Source organism: Agelaius phoeniceus, chromosome 10 (assembly GCF_051311805.1).
Source record: "Agelaius phoeniceus isolate bAgePho1 chromosome 10, bAgePho1.hap1, whole genome shotgun sequence".
Lineage (NCBI taxonomy): Eukaryota > Metazoa > Chordata > Aves > Passeriformes > Icteridae > Agelaius > Agelaius phoeniceus.
In genome coordinates this window covers 15,778,089-15,804,004 of record NC_135274.1, presented here as the reverse complement: position 1 = coordinate 15,804,004, position 25,916 = coordinate 15,778,089, and the positions used below count along the sequence as shown (strand labels likewise).

The window sequence follows — 25,916 nt, the reverse complement described above, 5'->3', positions numbered from 1 at the left end:
CTTAGCAATTGTTCCAGTAGGTTTTGTTTTAAACAAGGTGTCAGAACAGCCAGAACAGTCTCCTATGTATCTGCAGCACAGCCCCAGGCACAGCACAGGTATAAGATTGACTCCATGTGGAAAAAAAGACTCCAAAAGAACATTGCTAGTGTTCCACCTTGTTACTTATGCTAGGAGAAGGAAAAGCTTTCTATGAGATAGTTGCATTTTAGAAGGTTCTTCTCATTTTCTTGTTACTAATTATAACGCATTCCCAGGCAATGCCTGTTACACCAATGTGAACAACATGAAGTACAGCCACTTTTGGCTGGAGCTGGACCCTGGCTCAGGCTCATGATGCTCCACCAAAAGCAAGAGGTGCAAATGCTGTTCCTACTCACACTGAAATCTGGGCAATCACCTCGGGCTTAGAGAGGGGCTGCCAGCAGCAAGTCAACCCCCACTCACACTTCTGCTGCTGCTGCTGTGGCTGGGGCTGGCAGCCCCAGTGCTGTCAGCTCCTGTGCACTCACCAGGGACCAGTGACAGCCCTGGCACCCAGCCTGCAGCTGGGCATGGCCCCCTGTGCCAGTGTCACCTCAACAGCAGGAATGCAGGCACAGCTCAAACCAGCCTTCTTAGCACTCATTCAGCTAGGAACCACAGCAGTATATTTACCACCATCTCGAATACAACCTGGCTGTGGGCTTCCCACTCCTCCTCTCACCTTACAATACCTGAGCTGATGGTTTCTGTCTCACAGCAGGGAAAAACGTGTCCTGCAGAGCAATAAACCCCTGGTTCCTCTGTGTGTCTGCACAGCTGGAAAAACATGGGTCCAGGACAGCTTTTTGCAACACAGTGCAGCAAGCCAGGCAGGCTCTGGGGGTCCCTGGAGGCTCCTGCTCTGTGCTCCTTGCCTCTGTGAGCTCATGGCAGGCTGGCAGAGTGCTCCAGCTCCCCCCAGTGCTGCCTGCACCGTGGTGAGGGGGTACTGGCCTGGCAGGAGCTGCCACTCTGACAGGCTCTTGGGGGGCTCTGACCCCCTGCTCCAGCATGGAGCAAGCCCCTGGCTCACTGCCATATTTGTTTTCCTGCTGTCCCACAGGCACTTTCTTGCAGCCAGTGAAAATTCAAAATGACTCTTAGTGAATAATTAATTGCCTCATCCTGAATCATCTTTAATGAATGAAAAGGCTGGAAACCTGCTGGGCACAAGAACATGGCTCCGTGATTGGAGCACAGAGGTGCATTTTGCATTTCTGCACATGCCCCTTGGTAGAGATTCTGTGGCTGCAGGTTGAAATCCCTGTGCATTATCTCCTTTTGGGACTCAGAAGCCTGAAAATGCTGCAGAAGAAATGTTCATTTTCACTGAAGATACCATATGCAGCACAAACTAGGCACAGAAAATGCATTTACCTGTGGAAAAGGCATTTTTGAGATGGGTGAAGAGAGAACAGTCCAAAGAAAGAAAACAGGCTGAGCTTGGCAGATATATTGACTTCTGTTTCAGCACAGGTATTTGTGCTGAGCCACATGCCCATTTTCAGGGCACCCCAGGGAGAGGGGACTCTCAGCCACCCACCAGCTGCCATCACTGCACTGCTTCTGCAAAAGAGGGTTAATCTGTCCCTGCCACCAACGCTGCAGAGTGCATGGCCCATTTATCCCTGCCCGGGCTGCTGCAGTGCTGCCAGCTCTGCTGGGGATTTGGCTGCAGACTCAGAGTCTGAGGCTTAGGCAAGGGCTCATGAGGGGTTCCAAACCTGTGCAACATTCTAGCAGAAGCAAGTGTTCTTGGAGCAATGAATTTCTTTGCATCTTTAAAAAATAAGGCACTAACTTAAGCAGCAAAATCTGCCTTTAGGAGATCACCTTCCCTGCCCAGTGCTGGGCTTTGTGGGTGATGGCAGCAGCCCCAGAGGCTGTAGGGGCAGAGGGCAAACCCACTCTAGTTCCCACCCACATGCAGCTCCCTGCAGCCACTGGAAGCATCGAGGGGATGCTGTGGCTCCTCATTAAACCAGGAGAAGGAAGGAAAGGCCTTGTGCACAATTACCTTAATGAAGCTGGCAGCTCTGCATGCTAACAGCACCTGACGCCTGGGGTTTCAGGCACAGCTGCACAAACACTACCAAAAGCACTTCCAGACCCCTGTAAAAGCATAAGCACACAGCAAAGCAAATACCTGCCTGAAAGGAGCCTGGATACCCACGCTGCAGAGCAGGTGGTGAGTTTGCCTCTTAATTAAGCATATGTTCGTGGAAAGCATCTGTGCGCTCTGTGAAAAGCCTCAGTCTTGCCCTGCTTCCACAGAAAGTGGCTGTCCCTGCCAGCAGCTGCCTCCCAGCTGGGTAATGATGTGGGTGGCATTGGCCTTAATGCCCATGGGGGACCAGCATGGTGCTGGCAGACACAGCACAGACAGCAGTCAGAAGGTGAATGGTGCATTTCTTTTTCAATTTCCAGCCTTCAGAAAACACCAGTGACTTGCAGGTGATGAAAAACTGCAAACTACAGAGGAAAAAAGTGCAGTGACTATTCTGGAGAGCAGAGAGAAAAGGAACACATGCTCTGCCTGGCACACATCTTTTGGACACGGATTTTGTTTGTGTTGCACGTGGCTGCAGGTCAGGCTGGCGAGCTCAGGTAGCACTGTGACATATGGCCAGGAATGTTTTAAAGCCATGGCTGCTGCCACCCTGCTCAGACCCCGTTGGCTGGCGGGAGGTGAGGAGGCTGCTCCTGCATGGGCTGAGCGAGCTGTGGGCAGCGTTCGATCGACTGCCTCGCTGCAGGATTTTCTGTTTTGTTATGGAAATATACCAGGACACATTCCTGTTCAGTCTGGCTGTCACAGGACATTCTTCAAAGCTGGCTTCATGGGCTTCTCTTTCCTGATCATCACAGGAATTCACTGCAAATCCTCCCCACCTGCATCTCTGCTCCCCATATTGTATGTACTTTCATTCCCTACTCTGGTATGTAGACATTTCAGTGTCAGGAAAAGCAAAAAGAGCACAGAATTTTGCACAAGTGATTCATTCTGATAAACACACAAAGCACTTTAACAGGGATCACAAAATTACATAAAAATGCTCTTTTCAGTTCCTCATTTTGTTTCACTCCATGAATATTACAGTACAAACAAAAACCAACAAGTAAATAAAAGGTGGGAAACATGGGCTGATATTTTAAGGCTGTGGATGCCTCCAGGTGTATCTGTCAGTCTGTATCACTAATTTTCAAGCTAGCTGAGGGTGGTCATTAAAGGAAAAGGCCTACACATGCATCTAAACTAGGCTGTAATTTGTAAAACTATCTAGCAGATTTGGATATGTATCTTTTGCAAGTTTCAAGAATAAATAGGAATTGAAATCCAGTAAAGAAACAGTAACCCCAAAGTTAAGAATATTTTATAGAACAGAATTTGGCCACGCTTTTCTGTCATGTGAAAATATCTGACATTCCCTTCAAGTGGTAGAAGCTGGGCACGTCAGGGGCTTGGCTGAAAATAGCTGGGTGCTCAAAATTTTTCTATTCTAGGGATGATCACATTAACTGGAAGAATACTAACTATAGTCCAAGACAGGAGTAATCCTTGTGTTTCTTATGGTATGTAAGTTTACCTGGAAAGTCCCATGGGGTATGGTTTGAGATGGAATGTTACTGAACCTAACTGAAGGTATATTTGAGGTATTGGCAGGCACAACTATGATCTATTTATTTTGAATGACAAAAATAGCAGAAAAAAACCCAAAATGCTTGAACTGCAGAATCATTTATACCAGCACACTGGCTGTTCTGGGTATGTGCTTATGTGACGAACATACCAACACTGTTACTGCTGCTGGACCTAGCTAGATTAAAGAAAATCTCTGCTCTTCAGGTCCTCAGGTTCACTACAAACATCCTAAAGGGAAAAAAGAAGACTACTACTACAAGAAAGGTGGGGAGAGGTACCAGTTCAGTGATTGCTAATGCCCACTCCAAGAGGCAGCATCACTGGGAGATGTTACTCACAAAGGTGACTCACCTCAGGTTCACTACAAACATCCTAAAGGGAAAAAAGAAGACTACTACTACAAGAAAGGTGGGGAGAGGTACCAGTTCAGTGATTGCTAATGCCCACTCCAAGAGGCAGCATCACTGGGAGATGTTACTCACAAAGGTGACTCACCCAAGGAGGGGACAGAGGTGACACAGAGCCCTAAGCTGGAGCTCCAAGCTCTGCAGTGTGAGGGATTTGCCAGGTCTGAGTGTCTGAGACTCCAAGGAGGCTGTCACTGCTGACCTATGATCACCCAAAGCAGCATAATGCAACAAGACTCCAACAGAGGTGCAACCACCACAATTGACAGGGCAACAGCAAAGCCTCTCTTGTAACCACGAGGGGCCAATACTCCCAGGCAGCTCTCAGGCAACAAACATGCCCTGCTCTCCTAACAGGACCACTCAGGGTCAGGGGAGTTGCTACCCCACCACAGCACCATCCCAGGTCTCTTCTCCCATTATCAGCCCCCTGTCCATGGTTCAAAGGACTCCAGACAGTCACCAAGAGCTGTAGGTCTGACAAACATCCTGCTCCTGGGGCACTGACAACCTCCCCTCTGTTCTGTGTGCTGCTCAAAGGACTGCACCACTCAACAGATATCCTGCACTCCAGTCTTTCCAAAACATTTCCCACCCCTGCCCAAGCTGGGGAGGCCTTTCTGCTGATGCTGCCAGGCTTATGACACAGCCAGAGAGAGCTCACCCCAGGCACTGGGAACACATGAACAAACACATGCACACTCACCTGCCATTCATTTCCTGACAGAGTGCAATTTGTAAAGCACAACTGCTCCTACATCCTCCAACATTTAGGGAAAGACTTTTTCCATCAGTAAAAATGCACCCACATTTTGCCAGAGGAGAATTAGATGTAAAAAATACCCCATGGAAAGATCCTTCTTTTTTCAGAAGAATTGTCACTTTGTCCCAAATAGACCAAGATGTTGATCCTTTTTTTCATTTATGTTGTCACAGGGAAAAAACCAAACCCAAATCAAAATGTTGTCCTCTCTCAGCTCTCCCTGCTGCATCATGTACTAGGGCAGCCATTTCTGAAGAACTTTTTGAATCTTTGTAAGCAAAGCCAGAAAATAGCACCCATGCCCTGCAGACTGCTGGGCTCAAATTATTTAGTGGATTATCTCTTTATGATTAAAGGATTTTGGCTCATGTTCAGAGATGTTGCAGTCCTTCCCACGAGGGGTCCTGTTTACTAAGCTACATCAGCAATTGATGCAAGTGTAAATGCTTGGAGAAAGAGGGACTAGGCACTAATTTGGGTTTGGTCCAGTATACTCCTGTGAAAAGCTGCCAGGCCATGGTGAGTTTGGGCATAGGTTGGCCACAAAATAAAGGAGAAGCACTCATGGACTTGTATTTAACCTCATATGAATTTGTTTCCTGAATGATATGAAAACAAGAAAAAAAAAAAAAAGCCATGTCCAGAAGGGGTACAAGAAATAATTGATTCCAAGAAAGCCATAGAATTGTAGAGTATTTTGAGTTGGAAGGGACCCATAGGAATAGGAATCATTGAATCAAGTCCTCAGGGACTTTCAGGTAGAAGCAAAGGCAAAAACATATTTGTACTTCTGATGCATCTTTTCTTAATTCAGCAGCTGTTCCATATAAATACTTATCCTACAACACTGGCTGCTCATTAAACACCATTTAATGAATTCACTTTAAACTAAAATCAAACAACATGCTTTCAGTCTTGTCACAGCCCAGGAGTTTTCTTTGGAAGGCACAGATCATGTGGGCAGGAGGAAGAGGGCTCTCATGCTCCAGAGCACCCATCTTCCTGACTAACACTTTTCCAGCCTTAATGGGATGGGATTCATAGCACCGCATGCCCTGAGCTCAAAAATAACCACTGAAGGTGGTTAGAAAGATTTATGCCTTTCAGCAAGTATCTTGCTTCCTTCCAGCCTGTGTATGAGCCATCTCCTGACACAGCACAGAAACATGTTTATTTTAGGAACAGCATCGTCACCCTTTTCACAAGGGCCATCCTAAACCTGACCAAGTACCTTTACTCCACCATTTGTCTCAAATGCCAGGGTGATCACGCAGTCCCAGTGGCCAGAAAGCTCCAGGCTGCCACGCTGGCCAGGTCTCCATAGCCAACTGCTGGGTGTAGGTTGGGGTTTTGCTGGGATAACTACACTGCAGGGGTAAGTGCAGAGACAGGTAAGTGACCTCGGTTTGCTTCACCATGTGGCCAAATGAAGCTACTTGTGAGAGCCTCCACCTGGCACTCTACATTTGTAACTATTCTGCCCTTCCAGGGGGCAGACAGAGCTCCCTTTAAGATTCAGGCTGCATGCTGGTGAGCGCTCCGAATGTGTGAGAACTTGCATTTCCAATGGAAAATGAAAATGCCTGAGTCACCATTTTATCAGGTGCTGAATAAGAGCAAATTTATTTTTTTTCATGCCTATAATTATATGTTTGGAAGGGGCTGGAGCAGCTCTCAGAATGAGGAGGGAAGATGCTTGAGCGAGCTGTGCTAATGGAGAGGGCCTTTGGTTGGACAGAGCAGGGGAAGAGCAGTGCTAGGGCCAGCAGAAACTGATGCTCCTTGGCAAAACCTGGTCTGCTTGTTCCTTTCCAAAGTTCTCTCTCACAGCACAATAAATATCTGAGCTTTAGGAAGGATCAGAAAGACTGGGCAGGAAAAAAAACCAAAGGTTTTGATTGGCTTGGGGGCCTTTTTGGAAAGGATACTACACTCCTTTAATTAAATGAGTCTCAACCCAGGCCAGGAACAAGCAAGTACAAACAAGAACCATCTTCCCCACTTAAATTCATTAACTTTCCAGAATTTCCTAGCTAGCAGACAGGCCAGGATTGACATATTTAATGTCTCTTCCCTAGAAATTGTTTCTTCTCAACAAGAAGATAAAGCACAGGAGAAAAGAACAAAATACACTGTCTGTATCATTCCTGACATATTGTTGTATCTGGGTGCTTGTTCTTGGCAGTTCAGTGCCTGCCACATAGCATGACCCTTCCACCAGGCAGCTGTCAATACTGGGAAAATTGAGTTTACTCTTAATGAAAGGCCACAGGCAATAAGCAATCAGGCAGTATGTGCTCTCCATCCCATGATTAATGAGCCAGGGGATATTTGTCTTTCTGTACACTGCCACAGCTCTGCCACCTCTGCAGCTTTAGGGCTGAGTCACACCCCAGACTGGAAGGTACACCTAATCTTTAGATCTGACTTAGTTGTACCCCAGGATGGAGAATATTTCAGGAGCAATGAATGCAATGTGAATGTCACCAGCAGTAGGGCTGTGCCCATTGCTTCAAACCCAGGTACGTGGGAGTAGCTGCAAACACAGGCAATTCCACCCATTTCTCTCCCTGCCTCAGGCTACACCTTTCTTGCTGATTCCCTCCCTACAACAGCAGCACTTGTGCAGCCATATGATGACTCAAGTAAGGCTGGTTTGATTAAAAGCAATTAATTTTTAAAATACCAATAATAAGAACAGGGTAATTTCCCACTGGTTTAATCCCCAGCACCAGCATTGGGAGGGAATAAGAGTACTGCCCCCAGAGGCTGGGGTCACAAGCTCATTCCCTTCTCTTACCCATCAGTGAAACCACTGAGGAACTGCAGCCTTGATACCATGCTCCTACAAAAAGGACTCCAAGTCAGCTCAAAGATGTCTTGGGCTGATATGCTCTTCAAATCCCTAAACTGAACCAGGTTTCACAGCTTCACTGAAGGGAATATTCTAGAGACTCATCTATCTTACATTTTTAATTCATCACATGCTTAAAACAAAGCAAAATGAAACAATTCCACCTTGTCACCAATAAATGTCCCTTGTGAGCACAGGTTTCCCCAGGAGGGAGTAAGAGACCTGACAGATGAGAACTGCAATATTTTGTGCACATCTGGAAACTACTTAAGTATTACTATGGCCATGTAAGAGTCTATAGAGTTGCCAGTGAGATCTGACTCTCTAAGTTGCAAGATCAACAACTTAGATGAAAGAACCTCTTCTACGTTGTGTCAAGTGGACTTGAGAAGGAAGCAGAAGGGAATAATCATTCTCAGCCTTTTAACAAACACCTGAAAGTGGAGAGGTAGGAGATGAAAGGATATCAATAAACATATTACCAAATTAAACTTCCATGGGTAATATTTAGACATCATAGGAGTTGGCACCTTAAGGAGGAGAGAGAGAAAACAGATCAGAAAAAGATGTAAGTCTCCAACAGTCTGTTCTCAGATGGCCATTTCCAGTGGCAATCACACTAATTGCACACACAAATTAGGCAACGATCATGAATGTATTTTTCAAAATCAAGCCCCATTTATGTTAGTCTCACAAGAATTTCCAATCAACAGTTTTCAATTGCAAATACAGAACAGTTTAGTCATCAAAAAGCAAAAGGATGAAGAATGTACTGAACACGAAAGGAAAACAATCTCTTCCCTCTCCCATATTTCTGTAACCAATTCCTTCTGAACATTTAAAAGAACATTTTCTATTGACACAAGACAAAAATACTTTGGTTTAATGAGCTCTGCTCATCTTAAAATTACAGAGATAAAAAGTGCACAATTCAATATTTTAAATAGCTTTGAAGGGTTATTAGCAAGTATGAGCATGACCATCAATCATCAGACATACTGACTGATACTAATGTTCTTCATGGGAACGTAAATAATTGTTTCAAAGCATAATATGTCCCTTCATCATTAAAATCACCTAGATGTTATAATTCACCTAGCTTGAGCAATGAAAATACAATCAGCTTTCTTTCTCTGAATAAGCACAGTTTTAGCAAATCACTTAAGCACGGGCTTAAAATTAACTAGCTGATTGAGGTCACAGCCCACTTTGCCCATGCGTTAGCACACTGCTGCAGGTAACATAGAGAGGATAAGCAAACCCCAACAACAGTGAAAAAAACCTTTTTCCTCTGAAATCTACCTCCTGAGATACCACCATTAACCTTTAGTGTGCAGAAGCTGTTAACTCTGAGCCCTTTAGAGAGCCAGTGCTGTTGCTGATTCAGTGTTAGAAACCTTCACTGAGCAAGGCTCTCTTTGGAGGAATGGGAGGACAGGGCACTTGTTATCCATCACTGAGCTATTCCAGCTGCTGGCTGGCACTTGCTAACGCTGCAGGCCTTGGCTTACCAGGTCATACTTAACCCTTAGAAAGCAATTGCCTTCATCTGTTTCTCTTAATAGGCAGCCAGCATATTCTCCCTGACAAGCTGCACTCCTACTGAACATTAAATACTTTTACATGAGGAATTTGTAATGCATGTCCTTTTAATGGGAGCTTACTGAATGGCTGGAAGTCTCAAATGCCTCTTAAAGCACAAATGAGGAATTTCAACTGTACTCTAAAATTCTCATGGTGCATTTTCTCTTAAATACCTAAACTCCTACCCCCTTTCTCCAGTTCCAGTGTACAGACAGAGTAACATTAAACAACTTTGAGACTCAGAGTCCTTTTGTTGTCGCACAGGTCCTAGGTTAGTCACACAGGTACTTTGCAAAGAAGGCAGCATTGTCTCCACACTACAGACAGGCAATAAGGCAGAGGAAGGTGTGGTGGAACCCAGGGTGGAGTTATGTGCAGGTACCCACAGCCTAAATGTCAAACTGAGCAACTCTCCCTGGCTTCCCCTACACTCAGTGGAGATCTTACCAACACAATCAATGGGGTTTACGCTGCAGCTCATCTCACTATGCAGATGTATACTAAAGCAGGAGTTGGATTTCCATGGTCCTTGTGGGTCCTTTCTAAATCGGGATATGCTACAAAAGGAGCTCAGTTCCACCCCAGGTATCCTGGTTTTTCTCTTCTGGATATGAGGGGCAGCCTCTCATATCAGAGTGGAACCAGCTCCCCCCCCCTCTTGCTCTGGTCCATGGGCAGCCAGCTGCCAGCACAGCTCACCAGGCAGAAGGGAGCTCAAGGCATACCCAGAGCTGAAGTCGTGTCTCAAGGTGATCCCCCACGCTTCGTCACACACGGAGCTTCCAGCAAGGCCATCCTCATCTCCTGACACGGCTCGGCGGCTCACCGAGGCTGTGTCCACCCACGGCTTGAGATGCCACTCTGATCACAAGCTTGTAGGGACTGACAGCTACAGAACTCATCATTTGGCCATAACAGCCTACTCACCAGCCTGCTTTCCTTTCTGTACCCCACATGACAACTGCTGTCTCTCCAGCTGAATTGACCCCATTGGTTTTGAACCCTTGAGCATAAAGAAAAGCAATGCCTTACTTGAGGCAAGCGTGTGATGTTGTGCTGCTCTCATTGAAACATGCATTTATTAGAACTGGAAATGGTTTAGAGAGAGGCAGCAATAAGATTCAAGACACTTCAAACTGTGAGAAACAGCTTAGCAGGAGTATGCTTGTGGTCTCTGCAATCACAAGTAGCATGAGAGGAGGATGGGGTCTGTTATTCACTATCTCCTTCAGTACTGGTCTCTGGAAAGCATCAACCCAGCTAGCAGGAATCAAGTTCAAAACAAAGGAAAAGACAGGCTTCTTCATGTAACAGGTCTGAGGAAATCCTTTCCACAGGACACTGTGATGCTAAAAATACATGTGTACTTAAGGGGAGACTGGTCAAGTACAGAAAAGAAACATCCACTGAGAACTCTTACATACATTGAACCACGTCTGACTCAGATAATTTTCTAAGCTGAAAATAGTTAGCAGCTGGGAGAGCATTTGGGGGACAGATCATATTTTCTTACTCTTTCCTGTTTGATGTGGATGGAGGACGGCTATTGGACTAGATGGACACTTTATTCTGGCCCAGATTAATTGCTCTTGTATTTTTCTGTTAATTGATCCTACTTCCTTATATTTTTCTATTGGTGACTTTTTCAGAGGTTTCCTTCATTTTTGTCCAAATAATTCTTTCCAGGCAACACTAAACCCAGTGAAGATCTGTCTCTATAACACAACACCATTGTGAATAAAGCAGAGATGAAGTAGGGAGTAAGACATATTGGCTCTTAGACTCAAAGCTTAACAAGCGATTATAGAAGCGCTAAAACAGACGACTGTCCTTTGGCAGTTAGTGGGGCAACATGTGCTCACTGAGTAACAAGCACATCATTCCTCTAACACTTAATCCCAGCAGCATTTTACCAGCCAAATGAACAACACTCCCATAAATAATAGAGATTCAATGCCTTTCTCTCCTCCCCAACACTGTCCTGTCTTCCCCTTCTACAGGCCAGGAGCAAAGAAGCATCAGGGAAAATCTATTGAGTCTGAGACTTGCAGTGAGTCTGGAGCTCACACAAGTGAACAGAGTGACAGGAGAGAAAGAGAAGTGATGCCTTTGGGCTAAGTGAGCAGGATTTACAAGTCCTTGGTCCCTGCTCTGGGTGGGAATTGGACCCATAAGTATCTTCCCAGAACACTTCAGGGCTCTGCATTTCTCTTTCTGTACCCTGCCAGTCAAAACTTGACTTTCTTATTGAAACACTTTTCTTCAGTGGCCATGCACATAAGCAATAAACTCTTCCCATTGTATAGACACAGCCTTATGGCAGGACAGCCCTTAGCACAGTCCCCAAGAGGTACCCATGGCTATTTCACAAAGCAGTGAGCCTGCCTAGATCTTTCTGCCAGTTCGGAGCTAGTTTTTCTCTCACAACTAACAAAGAAAAGCCTCTGGTTTGGATATTTTTATACTTAGCAGACTATAATTTAGAACATGTATTGCCTGACCTTCTCTGGGAGGTGGGAGCATTCCCTGCCAAACAGCATGTTAGACAGAGAAGTATCGACCCAAAGGGCATGAGCTGTGGATGAGTAGGAGAGAAGATCTCATGGGAGCACTCTCAGCAAGACCCACCACTTGCCAGAAATGCCAAACAAGTGTGAAATTCATTCACTAAAGTGTTTTCTCAGGAAAGGACATGCTCCCATTTAATTGCCCTCTTTATTCATGATTCACACACCATCTGAACAAATTTGATTGTTCTAACTCTAACCTTTTCTAACCTCAGAACCAAAGCCCCAAACCAACCCTAAAACACAGCTGCATCACCTTCTCAGCCAAGGTGCTGCAAACGAGCTGCAGGGCAGAAAGAGATCTCCAGCAAGATGCTTGAAGATGTGTGTCAGCCATTTAGCAGGGAAGGCAGGGCAGGGAAAGTGCATTTCGTTGCCGAGCAGCCTGCAAGCATCTGGGAGCATGATTTATATTCCCACAACTGCCTCTTCAGGTTAAGGGTGAGCACAGTAAAGGATTCATCACAGAAACTCCAGCAAATGCAGAAACGGAGGAAAAAGCAAACCAGGTTTCTTTGTCTTATCCATTAAAGGTAAATTAGAGTTATTAGAGAGGAACACCCAAGCACAGCCACAGAACATTAAGCCATATGTGAATAATTATATACATATTTGTCTGATCAACCAACTGAATATTTAAGAGATTATACCCTGCTTGCACTGAGCATAAATACCTGGGGAAATCAGCCTTTCAAAAGCACCACCTAAGAGTCCCTCCAGCCTCACAAATACACCACCCAGGATACACCTATGCTATTGCTAAACTGAAGCAGCAGGGAAATATAGGGCTTGGGCACACAGAGCTGAGATCAAGGGCAGCACCATGCACTGGGACACAGGAAAGGGGTCTGCGCTTCAATTTCACTGCTGCGATTCAACATAGGCTCACATGCCCCTCTCTCCACCACCAAAAAGCCACAGAAGAGGATAAACAATGGCAACACTAAGTCACAGGAACTCAGAAAAGCAGTGGCAGCACGTTGGCTGTCCAGTCCCATCAGCATTAGAATCATTATTTTCTTTGGCTTGGTTTTCATGTCACATTGCAACAAAAGAGGAAATCCAGAGCTTGTGATGGAACTTGCAGCATGGAGGATGTTGCAATACCGTTCCAATGGTTCTCTGTAGACACAGCAACATCATAGAGAGGCTTCAGCACTGTGGAGTGTCATGGACACTTTTGATCCTTGTGCTTTTCCAGTTTGAATGCTCTGTGCAAGTGTGTGCAGCTTCACCCTTGGCCCCATAAGGAAGACTGCTTTGCCTGCCCCTCCCTCCAGACTTATTTTGGATCCTCCCAGCAGACTTCCCCACCCTGAAAATCAGTAATGCAGAGGAGGGAACACCAGATTGGGTACTCCCGTACACAAAGCAAGGACTGCATGTTTAACTACATTTTAAAACCAGTTTCACTAGAAGTTCCCCTTTGTCCGTTTCTCTTTTTCAGTGCTCTCCGCTCGTTATTCCACTCCCATGCTCATGTAGGCCTCCCACTCTGTCCATGTCTTTTCCACCCACTGTATGTTGAAGTTTTGCATTTTAATCACTTCTATATGCTTCTGTATGCCCACACACATGCATTTTCCTACTCCTGGACCTTTCCTCTGCAGGACCCAGCATTTCCTCTGCATCCCACCCACAGTCCCTGCAGGGACACTTGCATGGTCCACAGCACATCAAAGAAGTCTGTTTCAGAAGACAGCCTGAAACAAGGGCTAGAAGTCAGGAACAAATGCACTGTTTGTCACAATCACAGCACAGGTCAGGGGCTTTTGTTCTCTCAACACCTTGTCCTACCTCCCCAAGGACCAGCAACTGCAGCAAGTGGGCATCAGGTATAAGACCCTGGGGATCAGGCCAGTGCACTCCTCAGATCAAAGATTCCTGACCTACAGCAAATGGATGCCCCAGCTGGTCCCACACATAGCTGTGGCTTCATAAAAGCACTCACTGAAAAACCAGCAAGGCAGAAGGGACAGAAACTCCCCACCTCAGCTCTGCCAGAGCCAAACAATGACTTCAGTCAAGTTGCCTCATCCTACTGTACTTACTGTTGCCCCCACATCGCCTTGGCAGCACAAAGCAAACTGATTAGGACCGAGCAGCAACTGCTGGGTCATGCACAAGTGGGTTTGCAAGTGAACAAATGGCTGTGAGTGCACATTAAAAGCAGGAAGAGAACATTAATAAGGAAACAATTATTTCATTTTTTAAAAAACAGATTTCTTTCCTATTCTTTCCTCTTATCTGGAACAAACAAAGCTTTGAGGGAACAAATACAATTCCAGAGATAATCCATGCTTTGGATCCTGGAAGCATTTGGTACCAACTTCTGGAAAACAAAACAATGATAATGACTCACGCTGGGCCTGGGGGTGGCTCATCACAAATTTAGCAGCAGCTTCCATGCTCCCAGCTGAGATTGGCTTTGCTGGGTTGTTTTCACAGATCCCCAGGACTGCAATTTAGCACATGCAAATCGGCCCAGCAGCCAATTGCAGCCACCATGCTAGAAAGGCATAAACATGCCATTTAGAAAAATGCTTTGCCATACAAAACATGATTACCTCCTTCCATGCCATTTCAGGCTATGGGAAGAAACACTATTTTTATTATTAAACATTACACATCTCTTTTCCTCCAAGGGGAAGAAGAATTATTTAAAGGCCTATTAATCAAACATTTATTCATACAATTGAAAGCTTTGCACACTACCATTGCATCTGGTATCCATTACAATCATCTTATGAGGCCACAGCTCAATTCCTGTATCCAGTTTTGGGCCCCTAACTTCAAGAAAGACACTGAGGTGATCCATCCAGCTCCAGAACAGAGTTGGGGAAGAGTCTAGAGAACAAGTCCTATGAGGAGTGGCTGAGGGAATTGGAAGTATTTAACCTGGAGAAAGGGAGAATCAGAGGGGACATTATTGCTCTCTACAACTCCCTGACAGAAGGCTGTGGCGAGGTAAGGGTCAGTCTCTTTAAGTAACAAGTGACAGGACAAGAGGAAATGGCCTCAAATTGCATCAAAGGAGCTTTACATTGTATATTAGGAAAAATTTCTTCACTGAAAGAGTTGCTAAGCATTAGAAAGGCTGCCCAAGGAAGTGGGGGAGTCACCATCCCTTGAGGTATTTAAGACATGCAGATGTGGCACTTAGTGGTGGATTTGGCAGTGCTGGGTTAACAGTTATACTCAATAATTTTAGAGGTCTTTTACAACTGAAAAAATTCTATATTCTACAGGAAATCTTATCTAGTTTCCAGACCATGCTGAACTTTTGATGATAAATGTACAACCTGGACTAAAAAATTTAAAACTAGCATCAGTTTGGTAAAAAATTAAACAGGTTACTTCTGGAAAGCAGCAGAAAGGGCTATGGGAAGACAAGTGGCTTGGTTTTGAGACAAAGTTCAGTGAGCCAGAAGTAGATCGCTCTCACAAACAAAGCAGGAAGACTTCAATTTCTTTAACAAACAGGGCTTTCCATCTGGGAACTGATGGCTGTGAAATACCTCCAGAGGGATCTGCTGGAAGCAGAAAACAAGCCTACTGTCAATGCTCTGTGGACAGGGCAAACATGAAGAATTTTTGGGATGATACATACCACTAATCTAATGGTTCAGTAATGGTTCTGGTTGGGACTAGGTGCACGAATAGAGTTAAATATGCACTCAGATGGTTCAGTGAGCTGAGACCTGTCGCCGGAAATACTCCTTGGTCTTCGATGGACACGACCTAACAGTCACACAGCTCTTAAGCTGAAAGCATCTGCTCTGAAAGTCAACTTTAAATATCTCCCTTTGACCCTGCATTCTTTAGTTACACTTCAAGTGGAAAAACAGCAACACAGAATTTTATACACACAGTCATTCAGGAAAACAAATGGAAAAGCTGAAAAAATATTTCATTATATTGTTAGCTAACATTTCCCATAAATGTTTCAGTTTATAATGCATTGCAATTGTACACCTCAGACACCTCTAACTCTTTTCTTGGCTGAGACTGGGAAACAAAGGAAGTTAAGCTTTATTTCTTTGCAAAACCATGCAAACCTTTACGTGAGAAGTGCCATAAACCAGCCAACCTCTGCTTCAAAGTACTGTTTATCATCCTGATTACAGGTACTTAAGAAAATTCAAATGACTCTTATTTTGCTTGTATTTCCTCATTCAGAGAAAGTAAAACATTTTTCAGATATGATTCAGTATCAGTGATGCTCTGGTAGGACCCAGACAAGTTTCAATACTCAGAGGACTGAGTTAAGATCCAGCAATTCCAAGTGCCCAGCTCTGTAATCTCAGACATCTGGCTGACAGCTCTGCATTGCTAAGCCACTTTACTCCCAGGGAGTTCCTGGACCTGCATTTCTTTTGAAGATTTATGAAATACTTTATTGCAAACTGAAAAATAAAATCCTGCATAATATCAAAGACTTTCCTTTGCATAACTACACAGAACTGGCTGCAAGCACTTAAAAAAGTTATATGCGTATATCTAAGTTCATTATCATTTGTATCTCTGGAATTTTTGTATGATAGAAACCAAGTAATTTCACCAAATAAAAATGCTAAAAAATTCATCATTTCTAGAACAGATTTTTTTAAAAAGATGCACAAGCACTATGGACTTCCAGGAGAGATGCTTAGCCAATGTCTGTATGAGAGGGTTACTTCAGAATAAAGGAAAGCGTGGATTTAAAATGCTATAGCTATTCTTGAATAATACCCCAGAGGAGTGCTCCTGTTATAATAAAAAAGAGTTTTCAGAGTTTTGTTTAATTCATTTCCCAGTTGAATTAAACTAAATCAGACAAAGATATTCTTTCCACTAGCATATGAGTGTCAACAATAGGCATTATCCTAGAACAGCACAGCTACTTAACTTCCACTGGTCAGCAAGTGTTACTTTTCCAAAAACACAAAACAGGAAGAGGGAGCCTGAAGAAAATATGTACCATACCAGTGGCAGAGAATGGCAGGCAACACACCTGGTGTGGGAAGGAAAATGTACTGATGACCCCCAGCCAGATCCCAGCGCTTCTCAGCCTTGTGACCCACTCCCAGCTCCAGCTCAGCCCCACTAAGGCACCGTTCCCATCTCCCAGCAGCACTGCACATCCACACTCTGAGCTGCCACAGATCAAAGCCTCTCTGTGCTCCCTGAACTCAGCAAGGAACTGCAGTCACTTACATACACAGAGCTGCTGCTTCCAGTAATTTGAAGCTGAACTGTGCAGTATTTGCTGCACATTGTAACTTGCTGTTTACTTGAATGAATAGCAGTGGGAAAATTTTCAAGAACTAGTGTATGTAAATAAAATGTAGATGGATGCACAGATGACTGCACAAGCAAACAAAGGAGTGCCTGTTCTGCTCATAAGCCAAATGCTATTCTTGAATATGCAATTGTACCTCCTATGTGTGTGATTCCATTTGCATCTGAAGATGTCTTGCACATGCAGACTCATTATGACAGTGCCCTAAATAGTCTCAGGGAAAATGCAAAGATTTATATGGGCAGCTACAGACTGGCTAATTAATGGCAGAGGCACAGCCTGACCCTGCCTACCTAGACAGAATGCTTGTTCCTGTTGCCCCAAATATCAAACTTAGTGTTGTGATGCCTGGAGAAATATGAAGACCCACTGCGCCAGACATCATTTCAATTTGCCATAAAGCCAGCATCAATCAGTATATTTCCAGGAGCATCTCCAAATTTCACCAGTGTGAGACTCCCATGAAAGCCAAGTTCAGGATTTACTTTCAATATGAGCTTAATTTGTACTGAAGGCATCAATTTGCAAAATAGAGGCTTAAACTGAGAAGTACTCTTGTGAATGTTTGAGAATAGATCAGTCTCTGGATACAACTAAACCTCTACTATCGAAAATAAAACTGAAAATGCACTGATGCTGAATGCTGTTGCTGGTTGATGTGAGAAGTATCTGTGGTTTTAACAATGATGCATGCCACGGGAGAGTCTGGCCAGAGCCAGGGCGAGGACAGGCATGAGACAGAACCACTCATAGAGCCGAGTAAGAAATCCTTTATGGAACAAGGCTAAAACACACTCACTAGCAGAAATCTCCATGCTGCTATTATGCAGTCTATGGGTACAGGGCCTTTTACATCAAAGTGGCTGCAAACCAGGTACAGGTCACTTAAAATAGTTTTTCCCAACTCTATTCACAGCTGCAACAACAATGCAGTCATTATTTAATGTTTACCTTGAATTTAACAGTGTAGTAGCTATCTGTTTCATAATTTTGGCTAGGAAGCCAAAAGCAAAAACAAAAACCTGGACTGGCAAACCACATCTCCTAAGCAAAGGGGAAAAGAGTGTTAGCAGAGAAAATAAATCAAAGGAAAAAACACTTAACAAAATTAACTGTGGTTGCACCATTGCAACGGGAAATATCTCTGCCCATGCAATATAATCAGTCAGCTTGCAAACTCTGAAACTAAGATAACAAGTGAAGCACCTGAAAGATGATACAGGATGTTGCTGTGCTAAAATACTTGAAAAAAAAATCACAAAGGAAGAGGATAAATCTCTTACTCTGCGTTGCTATGAATTACTAGCACTTTTGTGGTGGTCTGGAGACCCATTAAGCTCCATTTTACAAGGTGCTATTCAAACAAGCCCAGCCTGCCCTTAAGACATGATGTACACACCTTGGAAGTGGAGCATAAGAAAACAACAGGCTAGAGTTAGCTAAAGTAAAGAGGTGAGAGGTCTTTGCATAACAATAAAAAAAAAATCTTGCTAATATTTTTGCAAACATCACAATAGAGTTGTACAGTACAATACAACTACCTTCAATATTTCACCATTTCTCTTTGAAGTGTCATGCATTAGCTTCTGTCAGGATCAGGAGTGGTCTAAGGCTCTGAGTCAGCACAACACACAAATATGAATCTGACTTGAAATGTGTGCTTACATCCTTATGAGCTGTTTGCATTAAGAAAACACAGATATGAGGAAGGCAAAAGGCTTGGTCAATCCATCAGAATAACTTCAGATCAGAGGATCAAGGACACTGAGGTAGTTCACAACATTCTGTGCCACCACTGTGTAGTTAATGTTTCCACAGTCCTTCCACTCCCATAATTTTATAATCCTTTTGCTGGTGTACATCTCTGACTGGCTTGGCCCCACAGTGCCGCACTAGGCACAGCACTACACCTTTAGGGTTGTTACCAGAGTATACACCTGTCTCCTGGGGCATGCTCAGCTTTTGAAGAAGTTAGCAAGGAGATTTATCCCCCAGCAGGCCCACCCCACACTGACTCTTTTATAAGTGGAAATTTTCCTTTTTATTGACCATTTTTCAAGAACATAATCCCCAACCTTAACAGAAAATGAAAAAGCGCAGCCAAGGAGAGGGAATGTATTTTAGCATGCTGATTCAAAGCAACAGACCCCATCTGGAGTGGTCAGGCTCATGGTGGTATGGGGCTAGTACCTGGAAAATAAGCTCAGTTGGAGATTACAATAGGAGATCATTCCCACAGTCTGTCTCCTTACAGCACAACATCAGGAAATACAAAGACTACTCAATGTTCAGTATTACTCCTCAGAACAGGGAATGTAAGAAAAGATTCAAGCACCATATATGCATCAAGCACACTCCAGTATAGGATCCACCTGTAAAGCCAAACCAGCTCAGCCAGGAAACTATTAGGACACTATTGCTGACTTCTAGTTCTCCAAAGTTACAGCCTAGCATCCCCCATGGCCTGAGCACACCCCACTTTTACCAGTAGCATATTGTTCTCTTTACTGCTCTTCCAAAAGACACAAACCACACATTCACACATAGCACCACGGTGAAAACTCCACTATAGCTTTTCACTGGAGAGAGACTAGTGTGCATACGGCTTCCACGTGCAGCCACAATTTATTCTATTTAGTTAGCATATTGTTCTTCAAAGCAGGGCAGTCCTGCTTTGAAGGGAGTCGAGCGTTCTCTCCCAAAGATTGCCCCGTTGCCATGAGCTTGTCACAGACAGCAACTTGCACAACAGAGTGTCATGGGAGGGAAGAGGCTACTGAGGCATAAACAGGTGGCTATAACCATTAACAGCTTTTCCTTAGCAAGGCCATAAGGGAATCCTGGCTACCTCAGCAACAGTGGTCCCCTAAGAACAGCCTTTCTCTTCAAGAGAACACCAAGCATTTGCACTAGAGGCATGGACATTTTTTCTCTTCTAGGACCAAGATCTCACAAAAAAACCCGACACAAGCATTAGGAAAGAATACTCTAAGAGACACCCTCATAAGCATCCAATTAGTAGTTTCTATAGATGTTAATAATAACAACAATAACACAGGATTTCACTCCAGAAGCATTTACCCAGTGTTCTAGAGAGGGAAAGTCAAATTCATGGAAGAAACGTGTAGCAAGGAAGAAATTGTAGAAACACCACTTTAAAAGCCTCAACAAGATATCCTAAAACTCAGGGGTAGTACCACACCAAACCAAGGCACTCATGCACTCATTCCCCTCTTCAAGAAGTGCTCAGGGGAAGTGTTTAGGATCACAAATATTGTTCAGAAATTCGCCCCACTGCACTTCCTTCCCATCCTAGAGAAATGCTCTCTCCCCATCAGGCTAGGAGCTGAGAGATGAGTTGGGAGTTTCCTCAGGCCCCCCATCAGGAGCAGGCTGGGATTTCTCTTTGCTTGTAAGTATACTGCCATTCAAAAACTCATTCAACACCCTCCACCAGAAAACCACTGTGACATTACTACTACCAGAAGCACAAAGTGTAGAGAGCTCTCACTCAGGGGCCAACCCTAGAGTTGTTTGGGGCCACTGGCACTCTGGGGAGGGTTATCCCCATATTGGCCAGGTGCTAACAGAAGGCACAGTTGGGGGTTCCAGGTGGGATGAGAAATACAGGGGTGCCATATGAAGAAAAAGGACCAGAGTGGGCTGCAGGTAGGACGGGGAACAATAATGAGGGTCATGTGTGAGGCAGGAATCTCTGTAAGAACAAAGGACACACGTGGGGGCTCTGTGTGGGTGGGGGCTCCAGGAGGGATTAGCCACAGGGGTGGGGTGGGGGCCAGCCTCGGGTAGAGAGGGGCCGGGTTGGTAATCAGCGGGCGGGGATGCGGAGGGGAGCCGGGTGTGCAGATGCCGAATTAAGGGGACTCGGTCCGGGGATGCGCGGCGGGGTCAGCACCGCGGACAGCGCCCGGCCCATCCCGGCCACCTGTGCGCGGCGCCGGCGAGACGGAGGCGAGGGGAGGGAGGGAGGGAGGCGAGGAAACGGGGCCAGCCCGGGCCGAGCGGCGCCCGGGCGGGGAGGTGAGGGCGGCGGGGACAAGGACGCGCGCTCCCCACCTGGGCTGTGGCTGGATCTCAGGCGCCTTCCACAGAGACACTGCAGCATATGCGAGCCTTTCTCCAGGAGAAGCCCGAGAATCCTCATGGATTTCACTTTGTGGCGCCCTCCCGCTCCTCGGAAAAGGGACCGGCCCCGGAGCGGCCGGCTCTCAGCGGCGGGGCGCCGGGCCCCCTCGCCGCCAAACTTCCCGGCCCATCGCCGCGGCCCCGCCGCGCCCGGGGGAGGGAGGGGGACCCCGCCGCCACTTCTCGGGACTTGTCCGCCGGCGAAGGGCCGGCCGTGCCGGGAAGCGGGGCGGGCTGGCTGGAAGGACGTCAAGCCCTAGAAACACGCGCGGCCGGCTCCCAGCCCTGCCCCCTGCCGGCACAGCCCCCGCCGGGCCGGGCCGGGCCGGGCCGGGCCGCGCCGCCGGGACCCCCCCGCCGCCGGGGCTCGGCCGCTCCGCTCCTCCGGCGGGGGCTCTGCCGCTTTCCCCCCTCCACCGGGGACCCGGTCCCGCCGCGCTCGAGTTGTGCGAGTCCCGGCGGAGAGGGAGGAAGGGAGGGAGGGAGGAGACAGCCCCGCCGCCCGCCCCAGCAGCACCGGGGCCGCCGTGCGGGGCCTGGCAGGGCTGGTGCCCGCGGTGCCCCAGCCACAGAAGGCACCGAGCGCGGCCCTGCCGGGGCTCCCGGGGCTGGAACCAGGGGCCGGCAGCGGGGCCGGGAAGAAGAGACACCTCTGGTCTTAAAGCACCGCTGGGTGCGGATGCCCAGACGGGAGGGCTCCCTGATGAGCGCGCTGTAAACGAGGGAGCCTCCGTCTTCCCACCTGCCCCAAGGCACCAGCCTCCTGCAAAGGGCGCTCCATTGAAACTCAAGGTACCTTCTTTTTTACCTGTTTTTAAACTGTCGCTGTTACAGTGCTGCAGAATCAAGTCTCAGTGTTGGCGCTGCACAGAGAAAGGTAGGGCTCATATTTCACATGCAAGGATGGAAAACTAACCAGAACTGTCTCCAATTCATGAAATTACACAAAACCCACAACACAAGGCTAGAAAGGACAGGAGCACAGAAAAACTCCTTCAACAAAACAGTACTATCACATACAAAAGATGTTCAAAAGAACTCTTTCACCTGAATGAACTCTAATAGTGCACTAAAAAGCAGCTCCCTCTGGGACAAATAGGAACCCAGCACAAGAGTGAATTTTTAACTGAATTACCTTGTGCTCAAGCAGGGTTACCTACTTACACATAAGCTTTCAAAACCTTCTCTGCTTTTGTTTCTCTAATACCTGGAAGAAGTGACCAGATGTGTCTGACCAGCTCATGAGATGGATATTTTTCCAGAGACTGCACTCTAGGATGTAACAAGCTTCTGGCCAGCACTTCAGTGATATGAGAGAGTGGGGATACAAACTTAGATGTTAACATCTAGATCAGAGTACTGAGGCACATAACCCAGGCATAACAAAAGAAATGCTGTTTAGGTGTGAGAATCTATGTGTGGCATGGTGTGTTTAGGTGTGAGAAGCATGTGTGGCGAAACTAATATTTTTGAGAGCATCTGAAGTCTTTCATGCCCTCAATAAATATTCCACAGTTTCAGATTTACTCTTGAATATAAAAGGGGAAAAAAAACAGTTAAAATGCTAAACATTTCATGAAATGGTAGCTCTTATTTTTCCAGTCAACTCTAATTCATATGCTAAAAAACAGCACTTATCTGGAAGCAAAGCCAGTAGCATACAGTTCAGGACTGTTAGAAGGATGGAAGATGTTACTAACATCCCTGGGATTCATGTTAAATTCAGTTTTTGTTGTCTGCCGTGACTTAGGCTGAAAAATCATCACTCTGTCTTAATTTAAGCTATTTTAGACAGGACCTTGCACATGCACCAAGTCATAGCAAAAAGCTCAATGAAACTGCCCTTCCCCATGTCCCCATTTACCCAGGATCATTGCTCCATTGCACTCCTTAGCAGTCCCTGCTCCACAGCCATCATGAAAGGCTATGGTGCCATGTCAGGGCACATACCAAACTGAGACTACAGTGGTTACCTCACCCTTCTCCACCCTTCTCCCAGAGCTGTCCTTCAGTCCTCTGCTACTTCTGATCACCTGAGAACAAGCCTACAGCCCTGTTGGAACAAGGCCAAAAGGAGTGTGCACAGTGAAGCCCTAAAACAGAACTGGTGGTTCTCCAGTACTTCAGTAATAGCATAAAAAAATAATAGTCCTCTTTCTGCAAATGCTTCAGCAGCATGTTTGAGATGAGAACAATTCTGGATCTGGCTGATCAAGGACAGTACAGTGAGATCCAAAGTCAAGGTGCCCTCCTTGCTTAGCAGCCAACATGGGGCTCTAAATGAGGGGCTCTCATTTAGGGAGGCCAGGACTGAAGTGCAGCACTAGGTAAGAGGGAAGAGTTGCTTTTAGATGTTGTATGTATCAACCTAGCATAGAAATGGGCAGATTTATCCCATGAACATGCAAGGACAAGTGCCTTGGACATGATACAGATGTTTGTTTGAATAAAAAGTGAAAATGCAACAGCTAGCTGAATTTTGAGACCTCTGTTCATTAAACTAAACATAGTTGTTCCTGGAAAATCTACTCAAAATAGCCCATAAAATCCACTAATAAAATAATCCCCGTTTCTTTGGGGAATTTCCATCACCTTGCAGCAAGGCTGATAATCCAGCCTTTGTGGGCACATTCTAAGGGGTTGGTTCCTGAGTCACATTAGAGGAAAAGAGGGCAGACTCAAACCAGTGAAAAGAATGACTGTTACCTGACATTTCCAAAGAAGGGCCGTAAGGACTGCAACAAGCATGTGCTCTTTCAAACTGAGTAGGTTTAAGCAAGTTTAGACAGCAAAATGGAAGCATAAAAATGGTAAAGGAAGAACTGTGATGCATATGACTCAAGTGTTTACATGCTACAAAATACTCAGTAATATCATGTACCCAATTAGGTAAATCTTAGCCCAGTAAACAAAGCTTAAAGAATTTGAAAAGATAAATGGAGCTGACTTAAATCGAGACATTGCTAGATGTGTCAACTCATTTTAATCTGAAAACAAGGTAAACCAAAATAAAATTTACTTCAGTGCAGAGAGACAGCATGTACCCAAACAATACTTCAATGGGACACAGTGGTGCATAAATCTCACTATGGCTCCATTGATGAGCTCACACTACTAAATAATAATGCTAATAACATCTCAAAAGTTACTGTGAAAATGCTAGAGATATTTAAATTTTTAGCCACTGGTAGAACACAGGTATTAGAAATGATAGTGTGCTTGAATAAAAGCAGGGATTGCATTTGCTGGAACACAAAGAAAGCTGTGAAAGCTTTATTGAGGTCAGAAGACATTTACAGGGAACACAGTGTCATGTGTGTTTCTCCCTTATTAAATTAAAATGCCATTGGCCTTCTGAAGCACTGAACAGAAACGAGAATATGTTTAGGATTATGGAATTTAAATTAATACCTTCTGCTAAAAAGAGGAATGTACTGCACTCTGATCAGAGAAAAATAAGGTGATTTAGCCGACAAGGCTCTTTGCTAAGTATTAAAATAGCATAATGTGTATGAGTTCACTAGTTACAAAAACCAAGAAAGAAAGAAAATCTACAAAAGCTCCAAGAAGAGACTAGCCAGGAAAGCTTTCCTTGTGTTTATACAGAGGCAGTAATAATCTCTCAGGGTGCTGTGTCTATGCTGTTCTGTTGTCACCCATACTGACTGGTTGTTCTTTGAACATTGTGATGGGTGCACAGACAAACAGCTCGTGCAGGTGTGTTATTTCTGGTTGGTTGGTTTGGGTTTTGCTGGAAGTCTCTGCCCTTGGTGCATTTTCTGGCCAAACACGGGCGGATATGATGAGAAAGGGCCCATTAACCTTAAGAGCTGGTGCTGATGCAGAGTTTGCACCTTGTCCCTCTCTCTGTAAATTTACAAAACTCTTGGCACTTGGTGCTCATTTCTCCAAGCTCACTCCATGGGTTGATATGTGATCAGTGACTGCACATTCTTCAGTGGTGGCAGAGAACCACTCCACAGCACCTCTCCTTGCAAGAGCAAAATCTACCAAAACTGGCCAAGCCCTTTTCAGTGCAAACCACTGTCACCACTGTGCTCTCTGGCTATTTCTGTTTACCCTTTTCCCCTTCTAGATGAAACTGGCAAGGGACATAACAGCCACATAGAGCTCCTACTGCACCCAGCTCCACCAAAGCACAGCACAATCACACCAGAGACAGTGGGAACTACAGCACAAAGTTGAGAGGTTTGCTGAAGGTCACACAAGAAATTTGTGGACAAGTAGGGAATCATCTGTCAGTCCTCATTCTGGTGATTTAATGAGAGAATTAGCCTCTTCCTTATCAGTATAAAACTGCACTAAGGCAAAGAAAGATTCTTCTGAAAACTCTACCATGGATAAAGTGTACCACACACCTTCTGAGAGCGAATAGAAGGTTAGGAAAAAAAAAAAAAGGAGAAGAGCTTGATTTCATACATCAGACAAGAAAGATTAATTTCTTAGTTGCTTTTCTGAGCAAGAGTGAACAGAAACCACTGACTTCAGGTGACTTCAGGTCCTGCTGGAGAAACTGACTTGGTAAAATCTCAGCCCCTTCTAAGCTCACCAAAGCAGGTTCCAGAGCCAAAGAAAAGATGTCCCATGGCCTTGATCATTTAATAGGTTTATCCTCAGACACATAAA

The 25,916-nt window shown here is 45.3% G+C and overlaps 1 protein-coding gene across 2 annotated transcripts in view; it reads right to left on the bottom strand.

Annotated features, from left to right (window-relative positions):
- Positions 1-25,916, bottom strand: part of FGF12 (fibroblast growth factor 12) — a 219,112-nt gene that overhangs the window by 117,398 nt on the left and 75,798 nt on the right. The window contains exon 1 of one of the 2 annotated variants that reach the window (XM_077183991.1): positions 21,201-21,453. The exons of the other annotated variant lie outside the window; for it this stretch is intronic. Within the exon in view, the coding sequence (XP_077040106.1) occupies positions 21,201-21,288 (88 nt within the window). The 5' untranslated portion in view covers positions 21,289-21,453. Of the gene's footprint in view, positions 1-21,200; positions 21,454-25,916 lie in introns of those variants that run through there. 2 annotated transcript variants of the gene reach the window in all.